The sequence below is a fragment of the Scyliorhinus torazame genome, chromosome 25, assembly GCF_047496885.1.
Source record: "Scyliorhinus torazame isolate Kashiwa2021f chromosome 25, sScyTor2.1, whole genome shotgun sequence".
Lineage (NCBI taxonomy): Eukaryota > Metazoa > Chordata > Chondrichthyes > Carcharhiniformes > Scyliorhinidae > Scyliorhinus > Scyliorhinus torazame.
This window is the reverse complement of record NC_092731.1, coordinates 12,649,127-12,674,009: the sequence shown is the minus strand read 5'-3', so window position 1 is coordinate 12,674,009 and position 24,883 is coordinate 12,649,127. Positions and strand designations below refer to the sequence as shown.

General features: G+C 53.3%; 1 protein-coding gene across 3 annotated transcripts in view; it reads left to right on the top strand.

The window, feature by feature from the left end:
* Window positions 1-24,883, top strand: part of numbl (NUMB like endocytic adaptor protein) — a 283,887-nt gene that overhangs the window by 115,457 nt on the left and 143,547 nt on the right. For 2 of the 3 annotated variants that reach the window (XM_072490024.1, XM_072490023.1), the window contains exon 3: window positions 4,141-4,261. In XM_072490024.1, coding sequence (XP_072346125.1) covers window positions 4,141-4,261 — 121 coding nt within the window. Of the gene's footprint in view, window positions 1-4,140; window positions 4,262-17,323; window positions 17,565-24,883 lie in introns of those variants that run through there. The other variant, XM_072490026.1, reaches the window with a different exon arrangement.

Sequence of the window (24,883 nt, the reverse complement as noted above, 5' to 3'; positions counted from 1 at the left end):
TTTGCTTCTGTAGTTTATAGTAACAATAATCTTTATTGCCGCACGGACAGTGACCCAAGCCGGGAATCGAGCCTGGGAATGGGACCTGGGACCCTTGCGCTGTGAAGCCACAGTGCTAACCACTGCACTACCGTGCCGTCCTGGAGAGGCAGCACCTCTGACAATGCAGCACTCCTGTAACAGCTTAGAGTTTGTGCCCAGGTCTCTGGAGTGGTTGATTGGGAGCGCGACTCACAGAGTCACAGCTTGTTCACAAGGAACAGTTGCGTCACGGTGAACTGTCGAGGATGTTGGCAGTCGTCCTACCCTGTCGTATCCAGGGAGAAGCCCCGAAAGCCATTTAGAATTCTGGACCTATGACTTCACTGCAGCGAAGCACACTGACTGACCTGGTGACTAACTGAGCTTGAACCGGTCCCAAGTCCCATTAGGAATAATCTTTACTAATCCTTTTGGATTTATGACAGAAAGAACAATCTGAAAAGAATGCGGCACATTAGTCTGGTAAACAGTGCTTTCAAATGGATGAACTTGACGGCGCATACTAACAAATGAACTGGGTTATCCACACATTAACAGCAGCCTGCTAATGCAGTGTTTCTCAACAAACCATCGAGTGGCTTACAAGCAGCAAATGCAGGACTTGCATTTGGATAGCACCTGTCGCCATCTCAGGACGTCCCAAAGCGTTAAACAGCCAATTCTTTTCAAAAATAAACTTAAGAGTCCCCAATTATTTTTTTTCCAATTAAGGGGCAATTTAGCGCGGCCAATCCACCTACCCTGCACGGCTTTTTGGATTGTGGGGGTGAGACCCACGCAGACACGGGGAGAACGTGCAAACTCCACAGGGACAGTGACCCAGGGTCCGGGATCGAACCCGGGTCCTCAGCGCCATAGGCAGCAGGGCTAACCGTTGCGCCGCCGTGCCGCCCCCTAATGAAATACCTTTTTGAAGTGTGGTCACTTTGTAAGGTAGGGAATGTGGTCGCCGATTTGCGCATCGCAAGATTCCACAAGACAGCAACCTGGGGGCTCGTGACCAGCGGCTCCGCTTTAAGTTACATGAGGGACAAATTGTGGCCAGGTCGCTGGCGAGAGCTATAGTGGCATAGAGTCTGCTACATCCTGAGAGGGTAGTAGGGCCTCTTGTCAATACCTCAGTATTACACTGGGGCTGTCAGTCAGCAGTTTATGCTGACATCGCCAGAGTGGGACTTTGAACCCTCAACTTTGTGACTTGAGGTGAGAGTGCAACCCACTGAGTCACAGCTGAGACATGGAAGTAATGTAATAATTTCAGCCGCCTGGATTAACAATCCAGTTAGATCATGAGTTCAAATGGCTTTACCATCAATGGTTCAGTGGCATTACCATCGCTGCAGCCCCCACATTCTGGTGGTTACCATTGACCAGAAGGTTAATTGAACCAGACATACCAATACTTTGGCTACTGGAGCAGGTTAGAAACCAGGAATTCTGTGGCAATTAATCACCTCCTGACTCCCAAAACCTGTCCTCCATCTATAAGGGGCTGGTTTAGCACAGGGCTAAATCGCTGGCTTTGAAAACAGGCCAGCAGCACGGTTCAATTCCCGTTCCAGCCTCCCCGAACAGGCGCCGGAATGTGGCGACTAGGGGCTTTTCACAGTAACTTCATTTGAAGCCTACTTGTGACAATAAGCGATTTTCATTTCATTTTCATTTTTCATAAGGCGCAAGTCGGAAGTGGGATGAAATACTCTCCACTTGCCTGGGTGAGTGCAGCTCCGATAACACTCACAAAACTCAACACCATCCAGGACAAGGGACCTCTCCTGCTTGATTGGCACCCCATCCCCCACCTTAGACGGTCAAACCCTCCACCACCGACGCACACTGGGAACAACCCATCAAGTCTCCTTTGTCAGCGCTTTCCAAATCTGCAACCTCTAGCAGCTGGCAGGACAAGGGGCAGCAGATACCTGGGAACCCCACCACCTGCAAGTTCCCCTCCGAGCAGCTCACCACCCTGATTCGGAAAAATATCGGCCCTTCCTTCGCTGTCGCCGGGTCAAAATCCTGGAACTCCCTCCCTAACAGCACAGTGGGTGTACCTACACCACATGGACTGCAGCGGTTCAAGAAGGTGGCTCACCCCCACCATCTCGGGGGCAATTAAAAATGGTCAATTATTGGTTGTTTTGCCAATGGCACCTACATTCCACGATAAAGCGATTAAAAAAATAAATAATCACCAGTGATTTTTTGCAAATTAGAAAATAAATAGTTGGAATCAGTGAAACTGTCAGATTGATATGAAAGTAGGTTCACTAATCCTTTTCAGGAAAAGAATCCTCCTGTCCTTCACCCATCGGGTCTAAATGTGAGTCCCAGTCTTTCATCAACATGGTCACACTGTTTGTTAATTTAGAGCATCTAATTCAATTTTTTCCAATTAAGAGGCAATTTAGCGCGGCCAATCCACCTCCCCTGCACATCTTTGGGTTGTGGGGGTTGAGACCCACGCAGACACGGGGAGAATGTGCAAATTCCACACGGACAGTGACCCGGGGCCGGGATCGAACCTGGGACCTCGGCGCAGTGAGGCAGCAGTGCTAGCCACTGCGCCACCGTGCTGCCCCTACATGGTCACACATTAACTGCCCTCAAGATCAGGGCAATGAGTTCCATTCGAACCAGAGATACCCACACCTTGAGAATTAATTTCTAAACAGTTGACTTTGGAAATAGTGTCACGAACCAGGTTGGTGGTGCCTACGAGGGTACATAGAACATATAACACACAGTGCAGAAGGAGGCCATTCGGCCCATCGAGTCTGCACTGACCCACTTAAGCCCTCACTTCCACCCTATCCTCGTAACCAACCCCTCCTAACCTTTTTGGTCACTAAGGGTAATTTATCGTGGCCAATCCACCTAACCTGCACGTCTTTGAATTGTGGGAGGAAAACCGGAGCACCCGGAGGAAACCCACGCAGACACGGGGAGAACGTGCAGACTCCGCACAGCCATTGACCCAGCGGGGAATCGAACCTGGGACCCTGGCGCTGTGAAGCCACAGTGCTATCCACTTGTGCTGCTGTGCTGCCCCTGTGCTACCGTGCTGCCCCAACTTGAAACACCGGTCCGTGTGGGGCGTATTGTTTTGTTTTTTGAATGGTGTGAGGAGTCACGTGGAACCCAGGTAGAAGAACCAACCAATAATTGTATAACAATTATTAAAGACTATTTCTTAAATTGAAGAAAAGACAAATACACAGGAACAGGACTACTCTGAGACAATTAAGTATATGAATCAATACTCACACATACAGTTTATGTGGAACGTGCCTCTTGTTCCAAAATATGTCCAGGTCTTTTCATTCCCCAAACAACATCCAAATGAAATAAATCTATGTCAAATCCAGTTTATAGTTACCACACAATACAAGCCTGATAATCAAGTCTGGTAACGTCTTTTCCTGATCCAGCTATTTATTTGCCTTTACAAATATTTCTGCACTTGCCTTGGCTCTAAGACTTAGATGCAGGTCTAGCCTCCTGGCCGTGAGTTGTGGACTGCCCTCTCAAGCTGTTAGCTTGTCTGCTTCTGAGGATGCTGGCAATTATACCAATTTTCTCCTTTAATTCTTCACTCTGTATTTTTGATTGTTTGTCTCTCTCAAATTCCTTGACTCTAGAAATTAGCATGTGTATACCTCCATTCATCTCTCAGTCTTCTAGATAAGCTGTTTCTACTACCAGGGGGATTTGCACCTGATTCCCTCTAGATGCCTGCTAATCTCGTTACTGGGGAATCCGTAGCTCATCGTGCCTTTTGATGCTGCCTACTGCTGTCGCTAGGCAGATTTCTACCTGTTGCTGGGCATATCGCATCTTATCATACCTTGTTAAATCTGTGTTACTGCTGTTACTGGACAGATCCATGACAGTAGAAAAAGGCATTCTCAATGTGAGCTGCAAAACTGAACCAGTGAAGGTTGTGACTGAAGCTGATGTTGTCTCCAGTGGGGAGGGTGTGGGGGGGGGGGGGGCGGCGGGGGCAGGGAAAGACGGGCTAAATGAAGAGGGAGGGAAGGAGAAAATGGAAGAAGGGAGAGACACGATAATCATCTCCGGCTTTCTGCTCCAATTTAGATACTGGCCTCAACGCTGCCTTCTGCAGCCAAGTGACCAAGGGGCATGGCAATCCCAGCTCCAGGCGATCTTCTCCAATGCCCCAATGTGACCGCACAAGAGGATGCAACCATACAGTCGGGTAAGATGGGTATTGGCCTCTCATTAAGGCTTAAGCTCCACGGCCTTCTCCCCCCCGCTTGCCACCCCCATCTCTGCAACCTCCTCCAACACTTTGAGATCTCTGCGTTCCATCTAATACCACCGTCTCGCCTGTCCCCGATTTTATTTGTCCCCCCCCTCGCATTGGTGACTGTGTCTTCAGTTGCCGAAACCCTAAGCTCTGAAATTCTCTCCCTTAATCACTCCGCCTCCCTCTCCTTAAACCCTGCTGAGTTATTAGTCCTCTATTCATTTTACGTCCTGATGTGGCTCACTGATGACGCTCTTGTGAAGTGCCTCAGGACAGTTTGCTATGTTAAAGGCGCTATATAAATACAAATTGTTGACACTGGTGATCCAGGATTGTGACCAAAATCGATTATTGTAATTTTAAAAAAAAGTTCTCTCTGGAACACCAGAATGTTGATCACATGTCAATAATAATCTATAATATAGCTATAAATATGTTACTGCCTATATGTGTCTGTGCGTGTGGGCGTGCGTGCGTATGTGTGTGTGGAGGTGTGTGTGGGTGTGCGTGTGTGTGTGTGCGTGGGTGTGTGTGTGTGTGTGCGTGTGTGTGTGTGTGCGTGTATGTGTGTGTGGGTGTGTGTGTGCGTGTGTGTGGATGTGTGTGGGTGTGTGTGCGTCTGCGTGTGTGCGCGTGCGTGTGTGTGCGTGCGTGTGTGTGGGTGTGTGTGTGCGTGTGTGTGCATGTGTGTGCGTGCGTGTGTGTGCGTGTGTGTGCGTGCGTGTGTGTGCGTGTGTGTGCGTGTGTGTGCGTGGATGTGTGTGTGGATGTGTGTGCGTGTGTGTGCGTGTGTGTGGATGTGTGTGTGGGTGTGTGTGCGTCTGCGTGTGTGTGCGTGTGTGTGTGCGTGCGTGTGTGTGGGTGTGTGTGTGCATGTGTGTGCGTGTGTGTGCGTGCGTGTGTGTGAAAGCAAATCCAATGTCGGGTCACCAAGATCGAAAGTTGCCAGTGCAAATCTGTCTCCCACTTCAAGCTGCAAGGGGCAAGTCCGGTATAAAAGATCAGGAGGCCGGAGAAGATAGATTCAAAAGAAGGCGTGACCTTTTCCAATCTGTGCATAACGACGCTCCGCATCGGACAGGGTCTTGCCGCGTCAGAGAACCGTCGAAGGACCTCTCTTAGGTTGCCCAGGTGTTGCTTCTCGGTGATATTTCCTGTGATGAGCACTTCGCCCAGGTAGACGCCCACTCTGGGGAGCCCTTGGAGGATGTTTTCATCACTCACTAGAAAATTGCACATGGTGATGACTCCCCGAATGGAAGCCGGGCGTACTCATACAGCCCCCTCTGGGTGTTGACGGTGATGTGCGGGTGAGGCGGACTGGCCCTGCTAAATTGCCCCGTAGTGTCCAAAGTTTAGTTTGAGTTCGAGGGTTGCGGGGATAGGGTGGAGGTGTGGGCTTAAGTAGGGTGCTCTTTCAGGGGCTGGTGTAGACTCGATGGGCCGAATGGCCTCCTCCTGCACTGTAAAGTCTATGAATTAGGGACGGGCAATAAATGTTGGCCTGGCCAGCAGTGTTGACATCTCATGAAAGGATTTTTTAAAACTGTCCTACATTCTGATTGATCAATACTACCATGAAGCACTATGGGATGTTTTGCGACATTAAAGGTGCTATATAAATGAACTTTGCTGTTGTTGTCTTCCCATCCAGGCAAGGGGCAGGGGGAAGCGATGCACTTGGGTCCCATTTCTGCTCCACGAGAGATTTGAAATTGAGATTCCTATTGATATTATGCTCATGACAGCAAGTCATGAATAATTAAATATAAAATCCACTCAGCATGCACACGATGGCGTGTTGTTCCCAGTCTTCCAGTGTCAACCTGGCGACGGCTTCAGGAAAGCAACATCCACACGGGGAACTCTCTCGCGGGATAACAAACCATTGAAGGAACTTTGTAATTACCGGAGCTGCTTCTAAAGAGGCGGTCCTGACGTTAAGGAATCACAGAATTGTAAAATTGTATTAATGGAGGCCATTTGGTACATTGTATCTGTGCTGGCCCTCTCTCCAGGAGCAGTTCACCCAGTGCCAAGCCCGCGCCTTCTCCCCGTAGCCCTGCACATTCTTCCTTTTCAGATAACTCCATCTTGAATGCCTCGATTCAACCTGCCTCCACCACCCTCTCAGACAGCGCATTCCAGATCCTAACCACTCACCGTGTGAAAATGTTTCCCCACCTCCTCTCTCTATTACCTCTTTTGTCAATTATCTTAAATCGGTGCCCCCTTGTTCCCGATCCTTCCACCAATGGGAACAGTGTCCTCCTATCGACTCTGTTTCCCCCCCCCCCCCCCCGAACACCACAGGGCAGCACGGCAGTGCGATGGTTAGCGCTGCTGCCTCACGGCGTTGAGGACCCGGGTTTGATCCCGGCTCTGGGTCACTGTCCGTGTGGAGTTTGCACATTCTCCCCGTGTATGCGTGGGTTTCACCCCCACAACCCAAAGATACGCAGGGTAGGGGGATTTGCCACGCTAAATTGCCCCTTAATTGGAAACAAAATGAATTGGGTACTCTAAGAGGGACTTGAGGCTGTTTTCGTTAGAGAGAAGAAGGTTAAGAGGTGACTTAATTGAGGCATACAAGATGATCAGAGGATTGGATAGGGTGAACAGTGAGAGCCTTTTTCCTCGGATGGTGATGGCTAGCACGAGGGGACATAGCTTTAAATTGAGGGGAGATAGATATAAGGCAGATGTCAGAGGTAGGTTCTTTACTCAGAGAGTAGTAAGGGAGTGGAATGCCCTGCCTGCAACAATAGTGGACTCGCCAACACTAAGGGCATTCAAATGGCCATTGGATAGAGATATGGACGATAAGGGAATAGTGTAGATGGGCTTGAGGGTGGTTTCACAGGTCGGCGTAACATCGAGGGCCGAAGGGCCTGTACAGCGCTGTAATGTTCTATGTTCTAAATTAAAAGATTTTGAACATCCTCTCAACCTTCTCTTTTCCAAGGAAAAGGGACCCAACATCTCCAATTTATCTAGATAACTAAAGTTCCTTGTCCCTGGAACCATTCTGGTGAATCTTTTTTTGTTAATAAATTTAGAGTACCCAATTCATTTTTTCCAGTTAGGGGGTAATTTAGCGTGGCCAATCCACCTCCCCTGCACATCTTTGGGTTGTGGGGGTGAAACCCACGCAGACACGGGGAGAATGTGCAAACTCCACCCAGACAGTGACCCGGGGCCAGGGACTGAACCTGGGACCTCGGCACCGTGAGGCAGCAGTGCTAACCACTGTGCCACCGTGCTGCCCTCCTGAATCTTTTCTGCACCCTCTCTAAACCTTCATATTTTCCTAGAATTTGACACCCAGAACTGGACACAATACTCTAAGTTTCGGAGCGCTGCTCCTTCCTCAGGTGTTAATAATAATAATAATCTTTATTGAAATAACACTGCAATGAAATTACTGTGAAAAGCTACACTCCCATTGATTCTGTCTACACCTCCCGCTGCCTCAGGAAGGCAGACAGCATTGTCAGAGGCCAATTCTGCTGATTCTCTGAACCATCAGTGCTGATAGAACCCGAGATAGAATATAGAACATAGAAAAATACAGCACAGAACAGGCCCTTCGTCCCACGATGTTGTGCCGAACCTTTGTCCTAATATTGTCCTTGTGGAGACTTAATGTGTACCAGTGTAATTCAATTGTTTAATGGAAAGAGTCAAATAAATCGCTGAGGACTACTCAGCTCCCTCCCACTGGGACATGTTGATTGATTGATTTATTGTCACATGTACCAAAGTACAGTGAAATGTATTTTTCTGCATCCAAGGGAACGTACACAGTAGGTACATGGACAAAAAGAATAATAAACAGAGAACGTTGACAAATAGTGATTTGTCAATGCGAATGTCAATGTTAGTGAGGAAGAAGGGCCAAACAAAGCAAATACATGAGCAAGAGCAGCATAGGGCGTCGTGAATAGTGTTCTTACAGGGAACAGATCAGTCCAAGGGAGAGTCGTTGAAGAGTCTAGTAGCTGTGGAGAAGAAGCTGTTCCCATGTCTGGATGTGCGGGTCTTCAGACTTCTGCCTGATGGAAGAGTCTGGAAGAGGGCAAAGCTGAGTGGGAGTGGCCTCTGACAATGCTGTCTGCCTTCCTGAGGCAGCGGGAGGTGTAGACAGAATCAATGGGAGTGTAGCTTTTCACAGTAATTTCATTGCAGTGTTATTTCAATAAAGATTATTATTATTATTAACACCTGAGGAAGGAGCAGCGCTCCGAAAGCTAGTGACATCGAAACAAACCTGTTGGACTTTAACCTGGTGTTGTAAGACTTCGTACTGTGCTCACCCCAGTCCAACGCCGGCATCTCCACATCACAATACTCTAATTGAGACTGAATAAGTGTCTTACACAAGTTTCACATATTCCTTGCTTTTGTGCTCTATGCCTCTATTAATAAAGCTCTTTATTGACCATGTTCTCAACCTGTCTTGCCACCTCCAATGACTAATACACATACACACCCAGGTCCCTCTGCACCCCCTTTCGAATTGGCAAGTGTAGCTCGAGGGAGAGTTCATTGAATGTGTTAGAGATTGTTTCTTGGAGCAATGTGTTGTGCAACCAACCAGAGAGTAGGCTGTTCTGGATTTGCTATTCTGTAATGAAGAGGGATTAATTAATAACCTCATAGTTAAGGATCCTCTAGGGAAGAGTGATCATAACATGTAGAACTTCAAATTCAGTTTGAGTGCGAGAAACTGGAGTCCCACACTAGCATTCTGAAGTTAAATTACCTAGGCATGAGGAAGATCGGCCCTAGTGGACTGGGCAGGAAAGCTAAAAGTCTAAACGACTAAAAGTGGCAGTTGTTTACGGAGATATTCAATTCCTCCAAACTCAAACATATTCCAGAGAGGAAGAAAGATTGTAAGGGGGAAAAAACATCCATGGCTAAGCATGGAAGTTAAAGATAGCATAAAGATAAAAACTAAGGCATACCATATTGCAGAGGCCAGTGGCAGGCTGGAAGATTAGGAAGCTTTTAAAGATCGCAGGTTTACTGAAAAAATTATTAAAAAAGCAAAGGTAAATTATGAATGAAAACTCATGCAAAATAAAAGGATAGCAAAAGCTCCTGTAAGTACCTAAAAGGGAAGAGAGTAGCTAAAGTGAATGTTGGTCCCTTGGAGGATCAGACCGGGAGTTAATCGTGGGGAACACAGAAATGGCGGAGACACTAAATCAATATTTTCTCAGTTTTCACGGTGGAGGACACAAGTGCCAACTGAATAGTAACAGGTAATGCCGGAGAAATAGAAAGGGAGGAATTTCGAACAATCATCGTCAATAGGGAAAAGGTAGAGGGATCTGGGTGCCCTTGTGCATGAATTACAGAAAGCTAGTATTTAGGTACAGCAGCTAATAAGGAAGGTGAATGGAATTTTGGCATTTATAGTATAAAAGTAAGGAAGTGTTGCTGCAACTGTACAAGGCATTGGTGAGGCCGCACCTAGAGGACTGTGCACAGTTTTGGTCCCCTTATTTGAGCAGGGATGTAGATGCATTGGAGGCAGTTCAGAGGACGTTCACTAGATTTGATTCCAGAGATGAGAGGTTTGTCGTATGAGGAAAGATTGCGCAGTTTAGGCCGATACTCTCTAGAGTTTAAAAAAATGAGAGGAGGTCTAACTGAGGCATTTTTGTAAACCACAAATGAGTCCGAACTGGGTTGGTACAAAAGCAATTTTGGTTTAATGCAAGGTAACAATATACATCAGATCCCAGCCAGGTCCGTTCTGTCTGTTCCATCCTTGGCAGACTTTATACCAAACTTAACTGTGACTGATCTTGGGCTCCGCGCCCCCTTAGCAGGAGAGCTAATATACGGCACGATTCACAGAAAAAGTGATTGCACCCAGCCCGTAGGTCCCGTGCGGGTTATAACAGATATACAAATGATAAAAGGTGTGGATAAAGTAGACGTGGAGCGGATGCTTCCTCTTGGGCATTCTAGAACGAGAGGTCACAGTGTCAGGATAAGGGACGGCAAATTTAAAACCGAGATGAGGGGAAATTACTTTTCTCAAAGGATGGTGAATCTGTGGAATTTGCTACCCCAGAGTGCGGGGGATGCGGGGATAGTGAGTAAATTATAACAGGAGATAGGTAATTAGTAACGGGTTGAAGGGTTGTGGAGAACGGGCGGGAAAGTTGAGTTGAGGCTGAGAGGCGATCAGCCATGATCGTAATTATCATAGATCATAGAATTTACAGTGCAGAAGGAGGCCATTTGGCCCATCGAGTCTGCACCGGCTCTTGGAAAGATCACCCTACCCAAGGTCAACACCTCCACCCTATCCCCATAACCCAGTAACCCCACCCTAACGGCAATTTTGGACACTAAGGGCAATTTATCACGGCCAATCCACCTAACCTGCACATCTTTGGACCGTGGGAGGAAACCGGAGCACCCGGAGGAAACCCACGCACACACGGGGAGGATGTGCAGACTCCACACAGACAGTGACCCAAGCCGGGAATCGAACCTGGAACCCTGGAGCTGTGAAGCAATTGTGCTATCCACAATGCTACCGTGTTGCCCACAAATGAATGACGGGTTGGGCTTGAGGGGCTGAATTGCTCATTCCTGCTTCTAGTACATATCAGAAAAAGCAGGGACTGCCAACACTGACCCTTGGGGAACCCTACTACAAGCCTTCCTCCTGCCTGAAGGACATCCATTTCTCACTGCTCTCTTTCCTATCACTCAGCCAGTTTCATATCCATGCTGCTACAGTCCCTTTTATACCACAAACTCTGATTTTGCTTCCAAGTCCAATGTGTGGCACTCTACCAAATGACTTTTGAAAGTCCATGTATACTACATCAACATCATTACCCTCATCAACCCTCTCTGTTACCTCATCAAAAACATCTCAAGCAATTAATTAAACAGGGTTTGCCTGCAACAAATCCACGCTGGCTTAACTCTCATTTGCTAATGCGACCATTAATTTTGTCCCGAATTATGTTTTCTAGAATTCTCTCCACCACTGAAGTTAAACTGACTGGCCTCGTAACTGCTGGGCTTATCTTTACACCCTTTTTTGAAAAAGGATGTGACAGTTGCAATTCTCCAGCCCCTGACACCATCCCCGAGCCTTAAGGAATATTAATTATGGCCAGTGCATCTGAAATCTCCGCACTCACTTCCCTATGTATCCTTGGATAAAACTCGTCTGGTCCTGGTGACTTATCAATTCTCCAGTTCCACCTCCTTATCAATTTTAAACATTTATAGTGTCTGAACTCCCTCCCTTTTCATCATCACCTTCACAGCATCTTCTTCCTGATAAAGACAAATATAAAGCATTAATTTAATACCTCAGCCATTCCCCCTGCTTCCATGTGTAAATCCTGTTTTTTGGTCCCTAACGAATCATATTCCCCCTTTTACCACCATTTTACTCTACTATTTATATGCTTATAGAAGATTTTTGGGTTCCCTTTTGTGTTATCTGCCAGTCTCTCTTCATACTCTCCCTTTGCTTCTCTTAATTTCTTTTTCATTCACCTCTGAACCTTCCATATTCAGCCTGGTTCCCAGTTGTAATATTTCATAGAATCCCTACAGTGCAGGAGGACGCCATTCAGCCCATCGAGTCTGCACCGGCCCTTGGAAAGAGCACCCCACCCAAGCCCACCCTATCTCCACCCTATCCTCGTAACCCCATCCAACCTTTGAGACACTAAGGGGCAATTTAGCATGGCCAATCCACCTATCCGGCACTTCTTCGGACTGTGGTGGGGGAAACCAGAGCACCAGGAGGAAACTCAGGCAGACACGGGGGGGATCTCTACATAGTCACCCGAGGCTGGAATTGAACCCGGTGCTGTGAGACAGCTGTGCTAACCACTGTACTGCCAGACTCCTATCACAAGCACAATTTTGCTTCTTTAACTTAATCTATACCTTTTATGTCATCTAAGGAGCTCAGGATTTGTTTGCCTGAACTCTCCCCTTCGTGGGAATGTACCTTGTCTGTGCCTCAACCATCTCTTCTTTAAAGGCAGTTCTTCATTCAGTTACTATTGCTCTTTTTTTAAAATTTAGCGTACCCAATTATTTTCTTTTCAATTAAGGGGCAATTTAGCGTGGCCAATCCACCTACCCTGCACACCTTTGGGTTGTGGGAGGGCAGCACGGTGGCCTAGTGGTTAGCACAGCTGCCTCACGGCTCTGAGGTCCCAGGTTCGATCCCGGCTCTGGGTCACTGTCCGTGTGGAGTTTGCACATTCTCCCTGTGTTTGCGTGGGTTTCGCCCCCACAACCCAAAGATGTGCAGGGTAGGTGGATTGGCCATGCTAAATTGCCCCTTAATTGTAAAAAATAATTGGGTAATCTACATTTATAATTTTTAAAAAATCTTTGGGTTGTAGGGGTGAGACCCACACAGACGCGGGGAGAATGTGCAAACTCCAGATGGACAGTGACCCGTGGCCAGAATTGAACCTGGGACCTCCGCGCCGTGAGGCAGCAGCGCCACCGTGCTGCCCCCCTATTTATTCCTTCACCAACATTGCCAAAGTAGATGACCTGGTGGTTATGATGTTGCTGTTTGTGGGAGCTTGCTGTGCTGTTTGTGGGGGCTTGCTGTGCACGTTACAACAGTGACTACCCCTCCCTTTCCTTCCTCATCCCATAGGGCCGCGTTTAAAATTTAAACACACGTTCCTGTTAATTGACAAATTCAGGTTGCGTTCATAGATTATCATAGAATTTACAGTGCAGAAGGAGGCCATTCGGCCCATCGAGTCTGCACCGGCTCTTGGAACGAGCACCCTACCCAAGGTCAACACCTCCACCCTATCCCCATAACCCACTAACCCCACCCAACACTAAGGGCAATTTTGGACACTAAGGGCATTCTATCATGGCCAATCCACCATATCTTTGGACTGTGGGAGGAAACCGGAGCACCCGGAGGAAACCCACGCACACACGGGGAGAATGTGCAGACTCCGCACAGACAGTGACCCAAGACGGAATCGAACCTGGGACCCTGGAGCTGTGAAGCAATTGTGCTATCCACAATGCTACTGTGCTACCGAGCAAATGTTTGGTGTTCTCAATCTATCAGCCATTGAGACACCGAGAGCCCGTCTGACCCTCCAGGTCTTCAGGATTCATATGGGACAAACCGGCCTGTGAGATATACTGGCTCAACGAGAGCCTTGGCAAGGACCTTGTAGCAGATTGCTGAAGCTAGGGGGCAGGATGTGGCCACAGTTCGGTTCAGCTCAGTGTCAATCACAACTTGTTTATCCATTTGTCCGCTGCATAATGGAATAATTTCAAATAATGTGGTTTTTTTTCCCCCTTCCCCCTTGTGGGGAATTTTATCCTGGCCAAAGTTAAATCATCCTGGGGTAGCAGACCACACCCCTTTAAATTGCCCCATGCAGCATTTAAACAAGAAAATCATCCCTGCATTTACTGGGAGCAGTTGGCAGACTCGGCTTTCCAAATGGAGGGAAGGTTTCTGTTTTTTAAAAATGTATTTTATTACAGACATGTATCAAAACAGGTTACAGCGAATAAACACCCCGGGAAACATACCCCTCGTGACGAATAGTTCCTCAAACACAGTCACAAACATCCCCCACCTTTTCTCAAACCCCCCATGCTGAGCCCCTTACCTCATACTTTATCTTCCCTAACCGCAGGAAGTTGTACGGGTCACCCAACCACGCCGCTACCCCCGGTGGCGATGCCGACCGCCACTCCAGTAAAATTTGCCGCCGTGCAATCAGAGAGGCGAAGGCCACGACATCGGCCTTCCTCCTCTCCATGAGCTCCGGATTCTCTGAAACCCCAAATATCGCCACCAAAGGATCCGGGTCCACCTCCTCCTCCACTATCCTGGCTAAGATCGCGAACACTCCCGCCCAGAATCTTCCCAATTTTTTGCAACCCCAAAACATGTGCGCGTGATTCGCTGCCCCCCCCCCCCCCCCCCGCCCCCGCCCACACCTCTCACCCCCCCTGAAAGAACCCACTCATTCTCGCTCCTTAAACTGTATCAGGCTCATCCTTGCACAAGAGGAGGTCCCGTTTACCCTACACAGCGCCTCACTCCATACTCCCCAATTGATCTCCCCTCCCAACTCCGCTTCCCATTTCTCCTTGATCTTCACCCCCTGCTCACCTCCCTGCTTGGAGGGAAGGTTTCTGCGGTAGGAAACAGGGAACTACCTGGGAACACTTGCTGTTACTATATTAACTCGCATTTAAAGCCTTAAAGCAGGCCATTCGGCCCAGATAGTGTTTCTACTCCACTTGAGCCCCCGGCCTCTCTCTTCATCTCACTCTCATCGCTTTATCCCTCTAATTCCCTGCTCCCTCACGTGTTCATCCAGCTTCCCTACAACATCTCAATACTATCCACCTCATCCACTCCCTGTGGGAGTGAGTTTCCCATTCTCACCACCCTCTGGCTAAAGAGGTTTCTCCTGAATTCCACTATTAGATTTATTAGCAACCGTCTTATATTTAGAGCCTTTGCTTTTCCATTGTTACTGAGCAGAATTAGAGGAAGGTGTGGGAGTATTGCACAATAATGACTTTTAACTGACTTATCTTTTCAGTTCAACTCTGTGTACTGGTCACGCACAAGTAGCCTTACATTAACACTGCAATGAAGTTACTGTGAAAAGCCCCGAGTCGCCACATTCAGGCGCCTGTTCGGGTACACTGAGGGAGAATTCAGAATGTCCAATTCACCTAACAGCGCGTCTTACGGGACTTGTGGGAGGAAACCGGAGCACCCGGAGTAAACCCACGCAGACACGGGGAGAACGTGCAGACTCTGCACGGACAGTGACCCAAGCCGGGAATCGAATCGGGTCCCTGGCGCTGTGAAGCAACAGTGCTAACCACTGTGCTACCGTGCCGCCCAACTTATGCCTTGCTTATGTCTGTGTCCATGGCTAGTTCTGTCTGGAGCAGGTAGCCATGTGTTGATACTCAAAATGTTTTGGCCTCGTTGAGCACTGTTATGGGCCAGGGTTTAGAGAACCCCAAAGTGTATCATGCAGTTCACCTGACCCACAACTCTTAATAGATTGTGGTATGGGGAGCACGCGGCCCACTCTACAGGTGTGGTACAGCAGAAATGGAAAAGTATTTTTTAAAGCAAAACCATGTTTACTCTATGAACTCAAGTTAACCTTTTTAAAACATACAGTGAACATCTCAGCAACCATTAATTCAAATACACCCCCCAAAGACTACAACACTAAGTAATCCTTTAAGATTTCCTTTTAACATCCATACGACTTAAAAACAAAACCTTTAACAGAAGCACATCAGGTTAAAGTCACTACTGAAAACATTTATAATTCTGAATTCACCAAATAATCAAGAGGTAGTCTTTTGATGGCAGAGAGAACAGCAGTACAGCTGCTTGGTCTGGCCTCAGCTCCAACGCTGAAAACGAAACTAAAACACACCCTGCAGCAAACAGCCTAAAACGAAAGTAAAAAGCTGACACAGCCCAGCTCCACCCACTCTCTGACATCACTGCAGTAGTAAACACCCATTTCTTAAAGGTACTCTCACTCCAGATATTTATATACACACCCATTTCTTAAAGGTACTCTCACATGACAACACGCACCTTCCTTGGCCATCAAGTCCTTGGGGGTTGGAACTCGAACCTGGAGCTGCTAGCTCAGAGGTAGGGAAGATAATCAGATAATCCCACAGTGCCACGAGATCTCCCTTAATTAAAGCAGAAATTAGAAGATCTAATGTGAGGCGTTCAAAATGATAATGGGTTTGGATAGAACAAATCAGGCAAGTGGGGTCAATAAACACGAATAATACATTTAAAATGATCAACAAAAGTACTAGTGGGGAAATGAGGAGCAATTATTCACATGGAGCAGGGGTAGTGGGAGAGGTTGTTAGAATCAGGAAACCACTGCCCAGGTGCTGGAAGCGATTCCGTCCAAACTATTAAAAGACAGTTGAACGTGTGTCTGAAGAGGTTTCAAGAAGTCCATCACTTTCAGGTTTTGTTACAGTATTATTTATTTATTCCAGTACATCTGCAGTATTTGGTTCTAAATAGTTTCTTCATTCAGAGTGTTGGGAATCTTTGGAATTCTCCACCGCCGAGGGCTGTGGTCGGTTGCTCAGTCGTTGAGCATATTCAAGACCGCGGTTGTTGGAAATTCATAAACATTGAGCGTGGGAAGGTGATGCTGAGGCGGATGATGGGCCAAGATCTTATTGAATGGCGGAGCAGGCTGGAAGGGCTGAATGGCCTCCTCCTGCTCCTTGTATAGGAACTATCTGTGTGGAGTCTGCACGTTCTCCCCGTGTCTGCATGGGTTCCTCCCGGGTGCTCCGATTTCCTCCTACATTCCAAAGCTGTCTGGGTTAACTGGATTGGTCGTGATCAATGTGTGGGGTTTCCGGGATAGGGCGGGGGAGTGGGCCGAGGTAGGCTGTGCTTTCGGAGGCTCGGTGCACACTCAATGGGCCAATTGGCCTCCTTCCGCACCGACCCAGAAAAAGGACATTCAGCCTATCGAGTCTGCACCGACCCTCCGAAAGGCCACCTATTCCATTCCCCTGCTGTAATCCCCTAACCCCACCTAACCTGCATATCTTTGAATATTTTTATTTTTAATTTAGAGTACCAAATTTTTTTTTTTTACAATTAAGGGGCAATTTAGCGTGGCCAATCCACCCAACCCGCACACCTTTGGGAGCACCCGGAGGAAACGCACGCAGAGATAGAGGAGGAGGGGGAGGGTGGGGGGGGGGAGCATTTTTGTTACAAGGGGTTAACGAACAGCCTCGGGATGATCGGCGTGAGGGCTGACCAATCGGTAGAGGGGTGGGGAGGGGCCAAGGCGTATTAACATATTAATGAGGCCGGGCAGCCAATGGGGGAAGGGGAAGGGGCGGGTCTATTTTGGGGCGGATTAAAGATTGGAGCGGGGCGCCTGCGCGATGTACAGTAACGAGTGTGCGGGATTGTAGCGAGTGTGGCAAAGGATACATCAGAGAGATACAGCAAAGGGGCAAGAGAGAGACATTGCCCATTCTCGGGGGCGGCACGGATTTGCACCCTGGCTGGGCTGGGGGAGGCAGAGAGAGGGGCAATTAACCCCACAACATTTAACAGCAGGCTGAACCCATCACTGATCCTTGTGGATGTTTACAGGAGGGATTGAGGGAAGGAATCGGGAGTGTCTTCAACGCGCCAGTAAGTCTCCTCTCCTCTCCCCGGCGTTCGGTTTCATTTGTGAAATTTACAAAAGGGTTTGTTTTGTTGTCTGTTACACAGTGGCTGAAACTGACGCGCTGCAGAGCTGCTGGTGTCTGGCTGGGAGCTGGGCTGGGCTGGGGGCTGCTGTCTGACTGGCTGCTTGTCCACCCACCAGAACCTAAACCCTGGGCAGTTTCAGTGGCGTCTCTCGCTGTGCTTTGCTGAGTGTGCTGCAGTGATTCATTGGGGTTGGGTGGGAGCTTTCTCTGGCTGAGGATTCGGTGGAGGGTCATGAGAGAGATAGCTGACCATTTTTGGAAAGCACTCCCAACTACTCTGCTTCATCCCCTCCCCCTCCTCCCTTTCACTGGAACCAGCCCATATTCTGGCCAACAAGTCAATCTGGATTGCTTCCTTTGGAAATGGAAGTTACAGATCGCAAGAGGGGTTGAAATCAGACTCGACTAGGCGAGTTACCTTGCCTCTAAGAATTTGATGGTCCCCCCCCCCAAAAAAAAAAAAGTGAGTTAGCAACAAATTGACTACATCGTTTTTTAAGTCTATTAATGTCATTCGATTTTCCGCCTCTGTATTTGTGTGTGTCTCCCACTCGAGTTGTTGAATGTTCCTTATGGAAGTTTCCAGGGAGTGGCTGAACATCCAGAGCTGTGAGGTACTCTGTGTGAGGGAGAGGGCTGGTGTTCAGTCTGATATTTGACAAAATAAATCTCAGGAGTACACTTGTGAAACATTCCATTGATGTCCCACACCACCTGCTGCATTCAAGATTTTCCACACACTCACTCCCTCCCTCTCTTTGTCATCCTCTCTCCCTCTCTCTCTGCCACCCCCCCCCCCCTGTCATTCTCCCTCTCCCTCTGTCATTCCATCTCCTCTCTCTCTCCCTCTCTGTCATCCTCTCTCCCCCTCTAGCTGTCATTCTCTCCCTCCCACTCTTCCCCCCCCCTGTCATTCTCTCTTCCCCCCCCCTGTCATTCTCTCTTCCCCTCCCCCCTGTCATTCTCTCTTCCCCCCCCCCTGTCATTCTCTCTTCCCCCCCCCCTGTCATTCTCTCTTCCCCCCCCTGTCATTCTCTCTTTTCCCCCCCCCTGTCATTCTCTCTTTCCCCCCCCCCCCGTCATTCTCTCTTCCCCCCCCCCCCGTCATTCTCTCTTTCCCCCCCCCCCGTCATTCTCTCTTTCCCCCCCCCTGTCATTCTCTCTTCCCCCCCCCTGTCATTCTCTCTTCTCCCCCCCTGTCATTCTCTCTTCTCCCCCCCTGTCATTCTCTCTTCCCCCCCCTGTCATGCTCTCTCCCCCCTGTCATTCTCTCTCCCCCCCTGTCATTCTCTCTCTCCCCCCCCTGTCATTCTCTCTCTCCCCCCCCCTGTCATTCTCTCTCTCCCCCCCCCTGTCATTCTCTCCCCCCCCCCTGTCATTCTCTCCCCCCCCCTGTCATTCTCTCCCCCCCCCTGTCATTCTCTCCCCCCCCTGTCATTCTCTCTCTCCCCCCCCCTGTCATTCTCTTTCTCCCCCCCCTGTCATTCTCTCTTCCCCCCCCCATTCTCTCTCCCCCCCCTCATTCTCTCTCCCCCCTCATTCTCTCTCCCCCCTCATTCTCTCTCCCCCCTCATTCTCTCTTCCCCCCCATTCTCTCTCCCCCCCCATTCTCTCTCCCCCCCCATTCTCTCTCCCCCCCCCATTCTCTCTCCCCCCCCATTCTCTCTCCCCCCCCATTCTCTCTCCCCCCCCATTCTCTCTCCCCCCCCATTCTCTCTCCCCCCCCATTCTCTCTCCCCCCCCCATTCTCTCTCCCCCCCCATTCTCTCTCCCCCCCCATTCTCTCTCCCCCCTCATTCTCTCTCCCCCCTCATTCTCTCTCCCCCCTCATTCTCCCCCCCCCCGTCATTCTCCCCCCCCCCGTCATTCTCCCCCCCCCCGTCATTCTCCCCCCCCCGTCATTCTCCCCCCCCCGTCATTCTCCCCCCCCCGTCATTCTCCCCCCCCCCGTCATTCTCCCCCCCCCCCCGTCATTCTCCCCCCCCCCCGTCATTCTCCCCCCCCCCCGTCATTCTCCCCCCCCCCGTCATTCTCCCCCCCCCCCGTCATTCTCCCCCCCCCCGTCATTCTCCCCCCCCCCCGTCATTCTCCCCCCCCCCCGTCATTCTCCCCCCCCCCCCGTCATTCTCCCCCCCCCCCGTCATTCTCCCCCCCCCCCGTCATTCTCCCCCCCCCGTCATTCTCCCCCCCCCCGTCATTCTCCCCCCCCCCGTCATTCTCCCCCCCCCGTCATTCTCCCCCCCCCCCGTCATTCTCCCCCCCCCCCCGTCATTCTCCCCCCCCCCCCGTCATTCTCCCCCCCCCCCGTCATTCTCCCCCCCCCCCGTCATTCTCCCCCCCCCCGTCATTCTCCCCCCCCCCCGTCATTCTCCCCCCCCCCCGTCATTCTCCCCCCCCCCCCGTCATTCTCCCCCCCCCCCCCGTCATTCTCCCCCCCCCCCGTCATTCTCCCCCCCCCCGTCATTCTCCCCCCCCCGTCATTCTCCCCCCCCCGTCATTCTCCCCCCCCCGTCATTCTCCCCCCCCGTCATTCTCCCCCCCCCGTCATTCTCCCCCCCCCCCGTCATTCTCCCGCCCCCCCCGTCATTCCCCCGCCCCCCCCGTCATTCCCCCCCCTCTCTTCCCCCCCCTCTCTTCCCCCCCCTCTCTTCCCCCCCCTCTCTTCCCCCTCTCTTCCCCCCCCCCTCTTCCCCCCCCTCTCTTCCCCCCTCTCTTCCCCCCCCCCTCTTCCCCCCCCTCTTCCCCCCCCCCCCCTCTTCCCCCCCCCCTCTTCCCCCCCCCCTCTTCCCCCCCCCCCTCTTCCCCCCCCCCCTCTTCCCCCCCCCCCTCTTCCCCCCCCCCCTCTTCCCCCCCCCCCCTCTTCCCCCCCCCCCTCTTCCCCCCCCCCCTCTTCCCCCCCCCCTCTTCCCCCCCCCCTCTTCCCCCCCCCCCTCTTCCCCCCCCCCTCTTCCCCCCCCCCCTCTTTCCCCCCCCCCTCTTCCCCCCCCCCTCTTCCCCCCCCCCTCTTCCCCCCCCCCTCTTCCCCCCCCTCTTCCCCCCCCCCTTCCCCCCCCCTCTTCCCCCCCCCCTCTTCCCCCCCCCCTCTTCCCCCCCCCCTCTTCCCCCCCCCCTCTTCCCCCCCCCCTCTTCCCCCCCCCCTCTTCCCCCCCCCCCTCTTCCCCCCCCCTCTTCCCCCCCCCCTCTTCCCCCCCCCTCTTCCTCCCCCCCTCTTCCTCCCCCCTCTTCCTCCCCCCCTCTTCCTCCCCCCCCTCTTCCCCCCCCTCTTCTTCCCCCCCCTCTTCTTCCCCCCCCTCTTCTTCCCCCCCCCTCTTCTTCCCCCCCCCCTCTTCTTCCCCCCCCCCTCTTCTTCCCCCCCCCTTCTTCCCCCCCCCTTCTTCCCCCCCCTTCTTCCCCCCCCTCTTCTTCCCCCCCCCTCTTCTTCCCCCCCCCCTCTTCTTCCCCCCCCTCTTCTTCCCCCCCCTCTTCTTCCCCCCCCTCTTCTTCCCCCCCCTCTTCTTCCCCCCCCTCTTCTTCCCCCCCCCTCTTCTTCCCCCCCCCCCTCTTCTCTTCCCACCCCCTCTTCTCTTCCCCCCCCCTCTTCTCTTCCCCCCCCCTTTCCCCCCCCTCTTCCCCCCCCCTCTTCCCCCCCCTCTTCCCCCCCCCTCTTCCCCCCCCCTCTTCCCCCCCCCTCTTCCCCCCCCTCTTCCCCCCCCTCTTCCCCCCCCTCTTTCCCCCCCCCTCTTTCCCCCCCCTCTTCTCCCCCCCCCTCTTCTTCCCCCCTCCTCTTCCCCCCCTCTCCCCCCCCTCTTCCCCCCCCCTTCCCCCCCCCCTTCCCCCCCTCTTCCCCCCCTCTTCCCCCCCTCTTCCCCCCCTCTTCCCCCCCCCTCTCCCCCCCTCCCCCCCTCTTCCCCCCCTCTTCCCCCCCTCTCTCTCTCCCCCCCTCTCTCTCTCCCCCCCTCTCTCTCCCCCCCTCTCTCTCGCCCCCTCTCTCTCTCCCCCCCTCTCTCTCTCCCCCCCTCACTCTCCCCCCCCTCACTCTCCCCCCCTCACTCTCCCCCCCTCTCTCTCTCCCCCCCCCTCTCTCTCTCCCCCCCCCTCTCTCTCTCCCCGCCCCCTCTCTCTCCCCGCCCCCTCTCTCTCCCCGCCCCGCCCCCCCCCTCTCCCCGCCCCCCCCTCTCCCCGCCCCCCCTCTCCCCGCCCCCCCTCTCCCCGCCCCCCCTCTCCCCGCCCCCCCTCTCTCCCCGCCCCCCCTCTCCCCGCCCCCCCATCTCCCCGCCCCCCCCTCTCCCCGCCCCCCCTCTCCCCGCCCCCCCCTCTCCCCGCCCCCCCCTCTCCCCGCCCCCCCCTCTCCCCGCCCCCCCCTCTCCCCGCCCCCCCTCTCCCCGCCCCCCCCTCTCCCCGCCCCCCCCTCTCCCCGCCCCCCCCTCTCCCCGCCCCCCCCTCTCCCCGCCCCCCCCCTCTCCCCGCCCCCCCCCTCTCCCCGCCCCCCCCCTCCCCGCCCCCCCCTCTCTCTCCCCTCTCTCTCTCCCCGCCCCTCTCTCTCTCCCCGCCCCTCTCTCTCTCCCCGCCCCTCTCTCTCTCCCCGCCCCTCTCTCTCTCCCCGCCCCTCTCTCTCTCCCCGCCCCTCTCTCTCTGCCCTCTCCACCCCCACCCCCCCACCGTCTCTCTCCGTCTGTCTGTCTGTCTGTCTCAGTCTGTCTCAGTCTGTCTCAGTCTGTCTCTCTCTGTCTCTCTCTGTCTCTCTGTCTTTCTGTCTTTCTCTCTTTCTGTCTCTCCCTCTCTCTGTCTCTCCCTCTCTCTGCCTCTCCCCTCTCTCTCTGCCTCTCCCCTCTCTCTCTGCCTCTCCCCTCTCTCTCCCCTCTCTCTCTGCCTCTCCCCTCTCTCTCTGCCTCTCCCCTCTCTCTCTGCCTCTCCCCTCTCTCTCTGCCTCTCCCCTCTCTCTCTGCCTCTCCCCTCTCTCTCTGCCTCTCCCCTCTCTCTCTGCCTCTCCCCTCTCTCTCTGCCTCTCCCCTCTCTCTCTGCCTCTCCCCTCTCTCTCTGCCTCTCCCCTCTCTCTCTGCCTCTCCCCTCTCTCTCTGCCTCTCCCCTCTCTCTCTGCCTCTCCCCTCTCTCTCTGCCTCTCCCCTCTCTCTCTGCCTCTCCCCTCTCTCTCTGTCTCCTCCCCTCTCTCTCTGTCTCCTCCCCTCTCTCTCTGCCTCCTCCCCTCTCTCTCTGCCTCTCCCCTCTCTCTCTGCCTCCTTCCCTCCGTCTCTCTCTGCCTCCTTCCCTCCGTCTCTCTCTGCCTCTTCCCTCCGTCTCTCTCTGCCTCCTTCCCTCCGTCTCTCTCTGCCTCCTTCCCTCCGTCTCTCTCTGCCTCCTTCCCTCCGTCTCTCTCTGCCTCCTTCCCTCCGTCTCTCTCTGCCTCCCTTCCCTCCGTCTCTCTCTGCCTCCTTCCCTCCGTCTCTCTCTGCCTCCTTCCCTCCGTCTCTCTCTGCCTCCTTCCCTCCGTCTCTCTCTGCCTCCTTCCCTCCGTCTCTCTCTGTCTCCTTCCCTCCGACTCTCTCTGTCTCCTTCCCTCCGTCTCTCTCTGTCTCCTTCCCTCCGTCTCTCTCTGTCTCCTTCCCTCCGTCTCTCTCTGTCTCCTTCCCTCCGTCTCTCTCTGTCTCCTTCCCTCCGTCTCTCTCTGTCTCCTTCCCTCCGTCTCTCTCTGTCTCCTTCCCTCCGTCTCTCTCTGTCTCCTTCCCTCCGTCTCTCTCTGTCTCCTTCCCTCCGTCTCTCTCTGTCTCCTTCCCTCCGTCTCTCTCTGTCTCCTTCCCTCCGTCTCTCTCTGTCTCCTTCCCTCCGTCTCTCTCTGTCTCCTTCCCTCCGTCTCTCTCTGTCTCCTTCCCTCCGTCTCTCTCTGTCTCCTTCCCTCCGTCTCTCTCTGTCTCCTTCCCTCCGTCTCTCTCTGTCTCCCTCCCTCCGTCTCTCTCCCTCCCTCCGTCTCTCTCCCTCCCTCCGTCTCTCTCCTCCCTCCGTCTCTCTCCCTCCCTCCGTCTCTCTCCCTCCCTCCGTCTCTCTCCTCCCTCCGTCTCTCTCCCTCCCTCCGTCTCTCTCCCTCCCTCCGTCTCTCTCCCTCCCTCCGTCTCTCTCCCTCCCTCCGTCTCTCTCCCTCCCTCCGTCTCTCTCCCTCCCTCCGTCTCTCTCCCTCCCTCCGTCTCTCTCCTCCCTCCGTCTCTCTCCCTCCCTCCGTCTCTCTCCCTCCCTCCGTCTCTCTCCTCCCTCCGTCTCTCTCCCTCCCTCCGTCTCTCTCCCTCCCTCCGTCTCTCTCCCTCCCTCCGTCTCTCTCCCTCCCTCCGTCTCTCTCCCTCCCTCCGTCTCTCTCCCTCCCTCCGTCTCTCTCCCTCCCTCCGTCTCTCTCCCTCCCTCCGTCTCCCTCCCTCCCTCCGTCTCCCTCCCTCCCTCCGTCTCCCTCCCTCCCTCCGTCTCCCTCCCTCCCTCTACCCCCTCTCTCTCTCTACCCCCTCTCTCTCTCTCCCGCCCCTCTCTCTCTCTCCGCCCTCTCTCTCTCTCCCGCCCCTCTCTCTCTCTCCCCGCCCCTCTCTCTCTCTCCCCGCCCCTCTCTCTCTCCCCGCCCCTCTCTCTCTCCCCGCCCCTCTCTCTCTCCCCGCCCCTCTCTCTCTCCCGCCCCTCTCTCTCCCCGCCCCTCTCTCTCTCCCCGCCCCTCTCTCTCTCCCCCGCCCCTCTCTCTCTCCCCGCCCCTCTCTCTCTCCCCGCCCCTCTCTCTCTCCCCGCCCCTCTCTCTCTCCCCGCCCCTCTCTCTCTCCCCGCCCCTCTCTCTCTCCCCGCCCCTCTCTCTCTCCCCGCCCCTCTCTCTCTCCCCCGCCCCTCTCTCTCTCCCCGCCCCTCTCTCTCTCCCCGCCCCTCTCTCTCTCCCCGCCCCTCTCTCTCTCCCCGCCCCTCTCTCTCTCCCCGCCCCCCCCCTCTCTCTCCCCGCCCCCTCTCTCTCTCCCCCCCCCTCTCTCTCTCCCCGCCCCTCTCTCTCTCCCCGCCCCTCTCTCTCTCCCCGCCCCTCTCTCTCTCCCCGCCCCTCTCTCTCTCCCCGCCCCTCTCTCTCTCTCCCCGCCCCTCTCTCTCTCCCCGCCCCTCTCTCTCTCCCCGCCCCTCTCTCTCTGCCCTCTCCACCCCCACCCCCCACCGTCTCTCTCCGTCTCTCTCCGTCTGTCTGTCTGTCTGAGTCTGTCTGAGTCTGTCTCAGTCTGTCTCAGTCTGTCTCAGTCTGTCTCTCTCTGTCTCTCTGTCTCTCTGTCTTTCTGTCTT